Genomic DNA, 12,924 nt, shown 5'->3' on the forward strand with positions numbered 1-12,924 from the left:
CTGGTGTATGAAATTGTTTCATGTGTAACTCTGTAATTTGAATTTCCAATCCTAAGAAAAGTGAAAGGTATAGTTGGTATCTCTCTTAAATCTGTTCTTTTTATCATTATTTAAATGGTCGTGTATTTGTCCTATAACACTAAGCAGCTACTGAGTTTAATAATGAAAATTTGTTGATTGCTTAACGAGCTTTTGGGCTTACTTTTTGCTTCTTATTGTAAGAAAACAAAAACTTAGTACCATCTCACCTGAAAAAATTACAGTGTGTGCTTATGTGTGGGTTATCCAGCACAGAGGAATGCTAGCATAATAGCTCTTACGGTGTCTAACAATCTAAAAATTAAAAGCTAGGATGTCATAGCTGAATGCAAATAAAGTGAGGTGTGTTAAGGAGTGTATTTGAAATGGATATGCTGAAGGTCTTGGGGAAAATTTTGCATCAAAATAAAATAAATGGTATAAAAATAGGAAGGCAAAAGAAATTGTTGAAGGTCTGAGAAAACATGTTCTCGAGTGACTTGCTGTAGAAATATTTAAGTTTAATAGCAGTAGTGTTCTTCTGTAAAACCAAACTTTAATTTTTTTTTCATCCGCAGTAAAAACTCAAGTATTCTTAAACTGCTTTCACTCGTTTTTGATGACAAATTAAGGACTGTTTAGGTAATCTAAAATCTTGGTTCTCTTTTACCCTCAGGCTTGGTTAACAGAAAAAAATTCAGCCCTGTCAGCATTGTTGAGCACTGTAAACATAGATCTACCTTTAAAAACCTTTAGTAGTCACTCTGGGTAAGTTTGTGTTGTGTTACAGAAATCTGTATATTTTTATTAACCCTGTAACAAAACTTTCTTGAACTCAAATTTCAGAAATAGTAGTGTTTGATCAGTAAAAACATATGAGATGTCTTAAAAGAACTCTTAATAGGGCCCCCCTGGTGGCGCAGCGGTTGAGCGCTGGGCTGCGAAGCTGCCGCAGCCTCTGCAGCGCCGGTTCGATCCCCGGCGGCCGGGTGAGGGTCCCGCATGGCGTGCAGACCTCTCCTGCCGCCCGCTGCTCCCCTCAGCAGTGTCCTTCGGTCCTTCTGCCTGCTCTGCTCCCCGCTCTGGCTCTGGTGAATCCTCTCACCCTCCCGCGCTTCTGACTGTGCCCAGTGCTTGTATAAATAAAGAAATAAATCTAAAAAAAAAAAAAAGAACTCTAAATAAAGAGTTTTCCTTGTAGAAAATGTTAAAACACAATCTAGACCAATCTAGAGATGTTAAACTTCATAGAAAAAGTATTGTCATTGAGGAAAAGAAAGTCAGAGCTTTTTAACATATATATAAATTGATAAAAGTGTTTTAAAATATATGAGATTTTTAAAACCTAGTATATGCTGGTATAATACTATTGGTCAATTCCAATTATTCTCAAATATGTGTGTGTGTGTGTGTCACAAAATTGAGCAAACATCCTTGTCTTTTGCTTTATACTATCATTTCAGGTATGGACATTTTCAAGTTTTTGTTATTTCTAAAGGTTACCTGCTGAACCTTGTCTTCAAAAAAAATCCCAAAAAGCGACTGATAGTGTAGATGTGTTTTGAAACTAAAAAGGACTATCAGCCTATAGAAAAATTGGCTTTATAAAAATTACCAACAGAAGATCAAGACTTACTACATGGGACAAGTACACTGAGGAGAACTTGTTATAATATTGAAAAACTTTTTAAAAAATTGGTTTTTAATGTTTTGTTTTTTAATCTCCAGAAAATTTGTCTTTAAACTGGGCTGTGATCTTAGCAGTGAATTTGCATCTTTTCATGAGCAGACTGGAACATTGGCTTTTTCTCCTTTCTCATCCCAAGATATTTGTAGGCAGTATTGGTACTTCTCAGGACATGTCTATCTCGGCCTAATCTCCACAGGGAATTTTATTTATTTCTCCTTGAACTAGAAAATTGGAAGCTTGTTGTGTTACAAGGCTTTATTGAATTCTTTAGCTTGAGCTGAGCCAAGACGAGCCGAGATGGGCCGTCACCTTGCTCAGCGGGTTCCGAAGGCCTCCACGGAAGGGGAGGCCGCTTGTCCCCGCTGGCAGGGCTGGAACAGCCCTGGGGAGAGCCTGGGGACCTCAAGAAGACGAAACCGCAGGTGCAGCCAGGTCGGACCGTGGCCTGGATTCTGGCGCCCGCGGCCTGGGTGTGGACGCGCTTCCAGGCCTGTGGAGCTTTCAGCAAAGCCGACCTGCTGCTTGGTCATTCTGACCTGGGAGTTTGTGCGAATATCGGTAAAGTTGCTTAAAAGTAGGGTTGGTTCACTATTTTACAGAATTAGGATGAGGGCAGAGAAAAATTAGGTCTCGGAAACTTTTATGTTAGCCCCGGGCCTCCTCGGGGAGGGCGGCTCCCAGCGCCGCCATCCGAGGAAGGGCAAGTCGTGTGCCCCCGTGGCTGCCACCCCACGCCAGGCCTCCACATCGTGCTGGGAACCGTGGCGCCAGCAAGCGCAGGCCGTGCACAGGGGCCCCCGGCCGCCCCTCCTCGGGAAGAGCCCGAGGGCGGCCCCGCGCTCCCGCAGAGACGGAGGTCGCAGCCGCGCGGCGTGGACGCGGTGACACGGCCGGTCTCGCCGCCCCAGCCGAGCAGCCCTCGCTGCTGCGCGTGACACGCTCGCCCCTCGCCGTCTAAGGACAGGGACGGACGCCCCTCAGAGGACGGTCAGGACGGCGGGTGCTCACCGGGCAAGCGGCCCCTCCGGGCCTCCTACGCCCCCGTCACAGGCCATGCCCGCCCTGCCCGCCTCCCCTCTGCAGACCCTCACCCCTCCCTGCCGTTCTCCTGCTGTGTGTGACCCCCCCCCTCCGCCCCCTGTCCAGGAGCAGGACGGGCGTTCAGACGCGAGCCCGCGCCCTCCTGTTTGCCGGCAAATCAAAGCACCTTCCTCCTCCTCAGACTGCTCCCCTGGGCAAGGGAAGCTGAGGCCGGTTCCGTAGCACAAGGACCCCCTCTCCGAGCCCAACACCTCCAAAAATGACGTGGACCTCACCCGGAGGACAGCTGAAGCGCGTGTTTCCGGAAAGCAGCTTCAGGGGGCTGCGCAGCAGCTCCACAAGGTTTTCCCGCCCAGAAGCCCCAGCCAGGGGTCAGCGCTGCCCCGCCAGGCAAGGGAGTGTTTGTGAAAGGCAGGAAGGTGGGGGGTGGGTATCTTGAAGGTCTCTGGAGGCTTTAGGAACGCGTGGGAGGGGGTACCAGCCTGGGAGGGGGTACCAGCCTGGGAGGGGGTACGGGCCTGGGAGGGGTACGGGCCTGGGAGGGGGTATGGGCCTGGGAGGGGGTACGGGCCTGGGAGGGGGTATGGGCCTGGGAGGGGTACGGGCCTGGGAGGGGGTATGGGCCTGGGAGGGGGTACGGGCCTGGGAGGGGTACGGGCCTGGGAGGGGGTACCGGCCTGGGAGGGGTACGGGCCTGGGAGGGGTACGGGCCTGGGCGAGCCTACAAGGAAAAGCTCTGTGCAGTCCCTGGACTTGCTGTGAGAGTTTATGCTGGTTTCCCGGGTGTTGAAGTGTGGCTTTTAGTCTACAGAAAGGATGGACGTGCCCCACAGCCGCCTCTACTGGCTCGCTAGCCCGATGCTTAGGTAATCCGGGTGTCCTGGTGACCTTCTCCCCCCAGACTTGGTTAATCAAGAATCCAATCCTGTCGGCAATACTGAGCCTGTCAAAGAAATTCAGATCTACTAAAAAATCTTGTCACTCTGGGTCATTAAGTGCTTTATAGAAATCCGTAAGTTTACTGATCCTATTACGGCGTCCCTGGAGGTGTAATTCTAGACAGCCGGGCAGTGCGGGTGTGCTCAGCCTCCCCTGGAGCACCGTGTGGGAAGACGGGGCACCTGCTCAGGCAGGTGGGGCTGGGGGGGGGTGTTACAACATGGAAGATTCAGCTCCTCCTGCTGACCCCTGGGGGCAGCTATCTTGAAGCCCCCTTCACAGCAGCAGGGACCATGGAATCGCCTGCCCTTCTCTCCCTCTGGACAGGGCCAGGAGCAGGCCAGTCAGGCCAACGAGGAGGACACGAAGGGAAGGCCGGGGAGGCCCAGTGATACCAGCAGCTGCCCCGGCCAACCCGGCCCCTCAGGCTCACCCCAGGAGCCCTCAGGTTGCTCAAGGCTGCCTCCACAGCCAGCAGCAGGATCCCAGGGCCGACCCCTCCGGACATCGGGCACAGGACAGGGACAGTCCCGCTCTCCAGACAGCTTGTCCTCCCATCTGGCCAGCATAGGCCGGCCCCTCCCTGTTCTTGGGGACATTGGCCCGGCGCCCAGAGTTCCTGCTGGTCAGTCAGGCCAGGGTCCTGCAGGGCCCTTCACCAAGGGCTAAAGTTCTGGTCTGAGCGGCACACCGGGGCCCAGGGTCTGCTGAAAACAGCAGGCGGATAATGGAGATAATGTGCTTTGACCAGGGGAACAACGGAGCCCCCAGGCAATAGCCCCTGGTCACCCCACCCCCACCCCCCTCCTCCATGCACACCCCCCCATGCCCTTGCTCACCTTTGTCCCTGATGCTAAAAGCACAACCAGCCTGTGGACTGTGATGTCTCCCACTCCCACCCACTGGCCAGGCTGCTGCCCCCAGGTGACACCCACAGGCGTGAGATTGGGGGTGAGCATACAGAGAAAGGGACGCGAGTGTGTTCACGCGGGGAGCAAGGGGAAGGGGGAGGTGAGAGAACAGGAGATTCATCCACGGAGCAGAGACCAGGCCCCAGCGAAGCCACACCTGGGGGGAGACTGGGCCGCCTGGCAGAGGGCGGCTGGGAGCTGGGGCTGCACACGTGGAGGACAAGGGGGGAGGAGAGACCCGAGCACTGGGGCCGGAGCGGCACATGTGGCCAGGAGCTAGAGGCCGCTGCAGCCCACACCCTGGCCTTCAAGTCCCTCTGCGCTACCCTCAGTCCCGGGGCAGCCCCTGCTCAGGACGCCAGGGGTGCGCCTGGGGTCTTCTGGTCCAGTGCTGTGGGAGTCCACGGTGCAGGGTGGGGGCCTGGCTGTCAGGGGCACTGCCCAGCCCGCAAGCCCCCCACTCCACTGCGGCCTGGGGGTGTCCTCCAGCAGCTCGTCCTCACCCACTGACACTCGGTTCCTCTCAGTAAGCTGGTTGGCGGTTCCCCGGGTGACACTTCACCGGGGAGCGCGGCTTGATGGGCCTTTCTGCCCTGTGAACCCTCGTGCCCGCCTGCCAGGAGGCAGCAGAACTGAGGGGGAAGGGGCCTCTCCCTCCCCCACGTCTGCAGGCCCAGAGCCTGCCTCTCACCTCAGCCTGGCACCCCTTTTTTGGGGTTCCAGGACTGTGCATGTCCCTGGCCCCCAGCCCTGTCCCCCAGTCCAGGGGCCGCCTCGCCCTGGCCTCCCACTGAGCGGGCGCGGTGGGGGCGCGGGGCGCAGGAGCAGCCCCCAGAAGAGGAGCCGCTGCTTGGGACGGAGGAGAAGAGGCGCCCCGGGGCGCCGAGGCAGGGTCGGGGCCTCGCCCACCCTCAGGAACACTTGGGGCGAGGCCCAGGCGGGCACAGAGGAAGGTTCCCGAGAGACGGGCGGAGAGACCAGCGCCTTCCCGCAGCACCCCTGAGGCCGGGAGTCGGGGTCAGGCAGGGCCATGCCACGGGCCGTGGGCGCTGCGGTCGTCCCGCCCGGAGGGGTGGCCCACAGAGCAGCGGAGCCTGGGGTTCTGGGGTTCGTTCAGGACGCGCCTCCCAGGCAGCCCCTCCAGAACCCCGGGGCTAGGAAGGCGCACACCTGCTGAGCCCCTTTGCGCCCCAGGCCCCCCCTCCCTCCCCCTCCCTCTCCCTCCCTCCGTCCCCCCACCCTCCCCCTCCCTCCCCCTCCCCCCTGCCCCTCTCCCTCCCCCCTGTCCCCCTCCCTCCTCCCTTCCCCTCCCTCCCCCTTCCCCTCCCTCCCCCTTCCCCAGCCCCCAGAGCCCCTCAGACCGGCCCCCCAGTTCCCAGGCCCCCCCTGGGCCTGCTTCCCAGGCCGCTCCTCTCTCCAGCCCCGGGGGTTTGCAGCAGCCCCCAACCTCCCTTTCTCCCTTTGGGGTTGGCGCAGCTCCTCAGGGCACCCGCAGGGCGGTCTGTGTCACCCCACCCCGGGGGGGGGGGGGGCGGCCAGTGCATCGGGCTACAGAGCGCCCCCCCCCCCCGCGCGCCCCCCGCCCCCGCGCGCCGCCCCGACACCCCCTCCCCCAGCGGCGGGCGGGGGCAGTGGGACCAGGCGCCCCGCCCGCTTGTAGGTCAAGCTTCGCGTCCCTCGGTCGCTAGGCAACCGGCAGCGTCCAGGCGCAGCCAACCGACCCTGGGCGCCGGCAGTGAGGGCTGCGGAGACGCCCGGACGCGGCGCACCATGGACCTGGTCATCACGCAGGAGCTGGCCCGCGCCGAGAGCCAGCACGGTGGGCCGGCGACCCCGGGGCCACCCCCGCGGGCCTGGACGCCCCACCCCGCCCCAGACCCAGCGCCCCCGTCCTGCTCCTGAAACCCCGGGAGACCCCCAGCCGCACCGCCCCCCCAGGCCAGCACAGGCAGCGTCTGCCCCAGCCCCAGGCTTCTCTGTGTAGCCCCCTCAGGCCACCCCTCCTGCTCCCGGGCACCTGGGGGGCTGTTTCCCTGCTGACGCCCACCCCGCTGGTGCCCACAGACGAGGCCGCCCTGAGGAGGGCCTACCAGCTGATCAAGGCGGCCAACCTGGGCAAGTCGGAGCTGGACCCGGTGGAGAGCTTCAGCCCCGACCTGTTCGTCCTGTGCGCGGAGCAGGCGCTGAAGGTGCTGGGGGGCCGGTCCTGCTGGGCCCCCGGGGGGCCTGCCCGGCCTGGGGGGGGGGCTCATCGCTCAGGGCTCCGCCTGCAGGTGGGACAGCCCCAGGTGTGCGAGGACTGCATCCAGATGTACTTCAAGGTGAAGGGACCCGTCACCCAGTTTCTGGGCCGAGCACACTTGTGCCGGGCCCAGCTGTGCGCCCCCAAGTCCACAGATGACCTGGTGAGCAGCTCTGCCCTCCCGGGCCAGGCGCAGCCTGTCCAGCCCAGATTCCTGGGTCCTCCCCAAACCCCATTCTGGGAGGCAGGGGGGTGGCAGCGCCGCCTGGCAGGGGTGCTATTTAGCTTTGCCCCAGGAGGTGCTGGCAGCTCCACACTCAGCTGGTCCTGCGCTCTGGGGCTGCCTGCCAGGACGGCTTCTGGGCGCCGCCAGGGGTGTGGGGACCTCGCCCCTTCCCAAGGCCGGGGCAGGGCCCCTGGGCAGGACTCCTTGACGGGTCCTTCTCAGCACCCCTGTCCGCTGTCGCAGGAGCAATTCGAGAACTGTGTGACCCAGTACATGAAGGCCATCAGCTTCGCCAAAGGAGAGCCCAGGTGGGTGGGGTGCAGGCAGGGCGGCCTCTGACCCTTACAGGCTGGCCACTGCCCGGGCCCTGCCTGCCCAGGCGGTGTCCATCTGTCGTGCCAGGAAGGGCCCAGAGCAGGTTTTCTATGATGGGAGCGGACGGGCACAGGCGAGTCCTGGAGCCCCGGTGCTTTCTCAGGCTTTTGTTGAGCTTCTGCATGTGGTGCAGCAACCAGGTCCACGGCCGTCAGGCAGGGGCAGGGGCTCCGGGAGGCCGGCAGACCCCCAAGTCCGCAGCAAGTCTTCACTCTGGGCTTCTCTGGCCTTCTCTCCCCTGCCTCTGCTTCCCTTGGCCGGTACCTCTGCACTCCAGCCAAGGCCCACCGAGGTAAAGGACGCAACTCACAGTGTGACAACTGCAGGCCCCATCAGGCAGGCCAGTCCTAATGGCCGAGGGCAAAAAAGCCCGAAAATCATTTACCCTGCACCGCCCCACTTGCGACCTCTCTGCGGTGGGTGCCGGGTTTGCAGGGGTGCGGCCCTCTGACCCTGTCTGGCCGCAGCCCCACAGTGGTGCGCCTCGGGCTGGAGGGGGGGGCGGCCGAAACTCCAGGAGCGTCAAAAACCTCATCACAACGAGCCGTAGCAACGCGACCCCCGATGCAGGAGCTCACCCTTGAAGGGGGCTGGTGCAGGCCAGGCTCCCTGCTTCCCCAGCCCCCGCTTGCCATGCCCGTGTGGGCGCCCCACCCAGGCCCGCCTCAGTGGGGACAGGCGGGGGGGCCATAGTGGGATTCTGGGGAGACCGGGCCTGAAGCTGTGGAGCTGGAGAGGAGGGTGGGCCGAAGCTGGGCTCTGAGGGCACCGGCGGATGGCCTGGCGGTCAGCGCGGCGGGCGGTCAGGGAGTCTGGGTGCCAGCAGGGAGAGGAAGCCTGGGCAGCGGGGCAGGCTGGGCTCCCTGGGGCCCCGGGCCTGCCTTTTCCTGGAAGTCTGGGATGGAGAGAGCACCGCCAGAGAGGCCGTGCCTGAGTCCTTCCCCACACTGCCTCCGGGGTACCCCCAGCTAGGGGCCTGCTCCCCCTGGCCATATGGGTGCCTCGGTCAGGGCACTGGGACTGGGCCACCTGGCCTGCAGCCCCACCCCCACCCTGCAGCCCTGCTGTCCTGCGAGGTCAGGTGAACGCCACCTCCAGGAAGCCCTCCCAGCCTCTCCCACCCGCCCCGCCTGTCTTTCCCTCAGAAGCTGGAGGCCAGGCCTGTGCTGTCCTTTCACGGGCAGCTGACTGTTTTGGGGACAGCGCCCTCTGTGGCCGGCCAGTGGGCTGGGGCTGGGCTGGGGCCGCCAGGGACTCACAGCGGGTCCCGGTTGAGGCAGGAGCCTGCAGGTGGCCTGGGGGCCTGTCCGTGCCCAGCGGTGGCCCTGCCCGCGCCCAGTGGTGGCCCTGCCAGTGCCCAGTGGTGGCCCTGCCCGCGCCCAGCGGTGGCCCTGCCGGTGCCCAGTGGTGGCCCTGCCCGCGCCCAGCGGTGGCCCTGCCGGTGCCCAGCGGTGGCCCTGCCAGTGCCCAGTGGTGGCCCTGCCCGCGCCCAGCGGTGGCCCTGCCGGTGCCCAGCGGTGGCCCTGCCAGTGCCCAGTGGTGGCCCTGCCGGTGCCCAGTGGTGGCCCTGCCCGCGCCCAGCGGTGGCCCTGCCGGTGCCCAGCGGTGGCCCTGCCCGTGCCCAGCGGTGGCCCTGCCGGTGCCCAGCGGTGGCCCTGCCCGCGCCCAGCGGTGGCCCTGCCGGTGCCCAGCGGTGGCCCTGCCCGCAGGTACCACTTCCTGGTGTTCAACGCGTCGGTGCTGTACTGGGAGATGGCGCGGCCCTTCCTCAAGCCCGGGTGCCGGCACCACCTGATCCCCAGCCTGTGCCACGTGGTGGCCGCGCTGGGCCACACGGAGGAGGAGGACAGGCTGTGGCGCGCCGAGCTGATGCTGTGAGCCCCGCCGCATCTACTATCTCTTTATAAGAAACACAAAGCTAAATGGGTGACAGCAGGCCCCGGGCAGGCCCCGGGCGCCCTTCCCCAGCAGCCGGGCGGGTGCACGGAGGGCGCTGGGGCTGCTGGACGCTGGGGGGCCGCCCACCTGCTGGGAGGGCGGGGGGGGGGGCCCGCCAGGGCGGGGGTGGGGTGGGGGGGGTCGGGTCCTCCTGCCCAGGGCCTGGGGCGGCGGCGGGCGGGCGGGCGGGGCGGCCAGGGCCCCGGCTCAGCCCCTGCCCCGCCCAGCGAGCTGCTGGACTGCTACCTGGAGGCCGGGCGGCGCGAGGACGCGGCCAAGCTGTGCGCCTCGGCGGCCCCGTTCATCAGGGCCAGCGCGCCGCAGAAGTTCCGGCAGCTCTTCGCCGCCATGGTGAGGCGCGGCCTGCCCTGCCCGAGGGCCGAGGACGCGGACGAGGACGGCCGGGCGGGCGGCGGGCGGCGGGCGGCGGGGCCCGGGGGCGCGGACAGCGCAGACGCCGGCTGCGCCCCGGCTCCACCCGCGGATTCAGCCCAGGGGACCCCCAGGTGCGGCACGAGCTGGCGGACGCGCAGCAGCTGGACGCGGAGCGGCGCGCGGGGCTCGGCCTGTCCGCCACCTTCCACATCAGCGCCCTCAAGGCGTAGGCGGGCCTTGGGGGGGCGGCGGGACGGAGGGAGGGGCTGGGGGACGCGGGTGGGGGGCGGGAAGGCTGGGGCGGCCGGGCCCCTGTGCCCGCGGGGGTCCCTCTGGCGGCGCCCTGGGCAGGCGGTCGGCGGGGTGTGGCCCGTCCCCTGCGCCCTCCGGCCGCCAATGTCTGGGCTAATTCTAGAAAATTGGACAAAAATGAATGCCCGGAAGACGTGGACAGGACGCTGCAGAAAACCTACAGGCAGCTGGGCTACTACGACCACCGGCGCTTCCCCGCCATCCGGGAGGAGAAGTACGCCCCCCCCGCGCCCCCCGCGCCCCCCCGCCCCCCCCCGCGCCCCCCCGTCCCCCCCCCCAGCGCCCGCGCCCCCCAGCGCCCAGCCCCAGCCCCTGCCTAGCACCCTGAGGGGCCCTGGTCCTCTCCCACTGCCAGCCCTGGGGGAGCCGCAGCAGGTGGGGGACACAGCCCCCACCCCAGGGCCCCTCTGTGGGCATCTCCCCAACCGACCCAGGACCCGGGCCTCCCCGCCGTCCTCATGGCCGCTCCTGCCCCCAGAACGCAGCTGCTCTTTGAACTGGCCCACCTGGCGCTGGTCCTGAAGCACGGGGCGGTGGCCGCCGACTGCCTCTCGGACCTGAAGCAAATGGACAGCAGCGTAGGTGGCTGGAGGAGCCGGAGGGCGGAGGGGACAGGGCCACACCCCGCTGGCTGCCTGCCGCACCAGCTGCCCACAGGCCGCGGGGACCCTCCAGCCCGGGGCAGCCCCCGGGCAGCCCAGGCCCAGCGCTGGCTCCCCCTCCCGCAGCCCCCCGTCCCCGGGGCCTGGCCGAGTGGGGGACACACGGGGGTGGGGCATGCTGGAGGGAGGGCAGGCGTCCGCATAGCAGGGCCCTCGTCCCTCAGACGCGAGCCTGTGCCCAGCCGAGACCATCCAGCGGCCATGAGCCCACCAGGCCAGGCACCCCGGCCGGTCAGCAGCGCTGGCAAGGGCCTCTGCGCACAGTGCCCTGCGGGCCAGGCAGACCTCAGCCCCAGCATGCCACGTGTGGACCTCTCCAGGGCCTGGGGCCCCGGGGCAGCGCCCCAAACAGATCATAACAGAGCCCAACGCCTGGGGCTGCCCAGGGCCTCTACTGACCGGGATGGCAAAGCCGGACACCAGGGACACTTCCGAGCAGCCACTGCGGTGGGGCTAGGAGGGTCTTTGAACATCTCGAGCACAAAACAGTGGGCACGCCACAGCGAACACTGGCCAGCGGGACCTGACAGACCCACGGAGCAGCAGGCAGGACTGGCCCAGCAGGGGCAGACTCAGCAGATGCCCCTCAGGAGCGGGGGTGGAGGAGGCTGGAGGCCAGGCCGAGCTGAGGATCCACAGGACAGCGCATGGCCGGGACAGCAGGAGCCAGGGGTCAGCGTCCCCACACAGGCCGAGGGCGCCCTAAACTGCGCTCAGGAAACACGCTGTTCATGGCCGAGGTGCAGCGGCCCTCCAGGCCAGGGGACCGAGGGGTCACAAGGAGCTGGGGTGCGGGACTGGCCAGCACAGGTGCTCTGGCCGGTGCATTTCAGCCTCCTCACTCCAGTGGCCACTGACAGCCTGGCCCAGAAATCCCCTGTGGCCAGGCGCCCACTCCTGCAGTGTGACCTGCTGGCCCAGCGGCCCGCTGGGATTCACGGCAGCAGCCCAGCCTGACCGCCAGGGGCCAGTGCTGCAGAGGCGGACTGGCCACGGGCAGCAGGAGCGGTGGCCACAGCGTTTGGAAGCCCCGCTGTCACCTTTTGTTCTTCAGTGTGGGGTGAAGGGACAGCCCCGTGGCGTAGTCTGCTGCCCCTCCAGAGCCTCCCCACACTAGCACCGGGAAGAGGAGGCCGCCTAGGTGGCCAGAGACCCGCGCCCACCAATGCAGCAGCTTTCCCCGCTTAAGAATATAAGCGCCCGCAGCCTGCTCGCAGAAACCCGCGTCCTCCGCAAACAGCTCCAGTTTCTCTCCTCTGCTGTCTCATCTTTGATTTCTGCCCCTTGGGTGTCCCGGGGGCGAGTGCTGCACTGCTGAGGCGGGCACCATGTGCGAGTCCCTCTCCATGTGCCCGCAGGACCCGGGGCAGCTGATCGAGATCGAGTGCCTGGAGTGCGAGCTGGAAGCCTCCGGCCTCGAGGGCAGGATCAAGACCTACGCCCGAGGGGCGGTGGAGGTGAGCCCGGTGCCCGGGTCTGCCGTGCTTCAGGGGCGGGGCAAGGTCAGGGGGCGTCCAGCCCCGCGTCAGTTTCCCTGCTGCCAACACGGCCTCTCTAGCAGGGACGTGGGCCTGGAGGGCACCGAGCTACAGGGCTGGGGCCTCCTGCAGCCCTCCCTGCCCCACCTGCCCCAGCTCACTACCTGGTGCCGGCCCCACCACACCAGGGTCCTCCGCTGGCTGGCCGCAGCCCCTCAGGGCAGTGTCGGTGTGGGCGGGCCTCACAGGCCAGAGACCCTGGGGGTCCGGGAAGGGCCGGTGGATGAGTATCCCCATGCGGTGCTCCCACTCTCCCTTGCCTGTAGCCACGGGGCTGCCTAAAGGCCAGTGCCGCCTGCCAGGGCAGGGCAGCTGGCGGGGAGGAGCTGCCCGGGGCAGTGGCAGAGTCACAGCCCAGTGGGGCCTGGCCCTGCACTGGCCCCACTGCATGGAGTGACCAGCCAGGGCCCCAGATGTGGGGTGAGCTGGCCGGCGCCTTCAGCGGGGCCTGTGCCCACAGGCCCAGCTGCACATCATCCAGAGGCTGGCCGCGGCGCTGGAGCGGGCCATGCGGCTGGGCAGCACGCGGGCACTGCACGTGGTGTGCGCCGCTCAGTGGAACCTCTGCCTGCCGCTGCTACAGCACAACCTGCGGCACCACCTGCGCAGGCCGCTCGCCAGCATCGCCGAGGTCCTGGAGAAGGTGGACAGGTGTGT

The 12,924-nt window shown here is 64.9% G+C and overlaps 1 protein-coding gene across 1 annotated transcript in view; it reads left to right on the forward strand.

Moving 5' to 3' along the window:
* Window positions 1-6,369: 6,369 nt before the first annotated feature.
* The window catches only part of CFAP46 (cilia and flagella associated protein 46), a gene marked incomplete at both ends in the record, with an annotated part of 38,226 nt that continues 31,671 nt past the window's right edge, over window positions 6,370-12,924 (forward strand). The window contains 11 exons of the mRNA XM_084244522.1: window positions 6,370-6,418; window positions 6,664-6,788; window positions 6,873-7,004; window positions 7,311-7,375; window positions 9,152-9,316; window positions 9,608-9,731; window positions 9,887-9,981; window positions 10,171-10,281; window positions 10,546-10,645; window positions 12,088-12,186; window positions 12,728-12,918. Coding sequence (XP_084100648.1) covers window positions 6,370-6,418; window positions 6,664-6,788; window positions 6,873-7,004; window positions 7,311-7,375; window positions 9,152-9,316; window positions 9,608-9,731; window positions 9,887-9,981; window positions 10,171-10,281; window positions 10,546-10,645; window positions 12,088-12,186; window positions 12,728-12,918 — 1,256 coding nt within the window. The remainder of the gene's footprint in view (window positions 6,419-6,663; window positions 6,789-6,872; window positions 7,005-7,310; window positions 7,376-9,151; window positions 9,317-9,607; window positions 9,732-9,886; window positions 9,982-10,170; window positions 10,282-10,545; window positions 10,646-12,087; window positions 12,187-12,727; window positions 12,919-12,924) is intronic.

The sequence above is a fragment of the Talpa europaea genome (genome assembly GCF_964194135.1).
Source record: "Talpa europaea genome assembly, chromosome: 10".
Taxonomy (NCBI): Eukaryota; Metazoa; Chordata; class Mammalia; order Eulipotyphla; family Talpidae; genus Talpa; species Talpa europaea.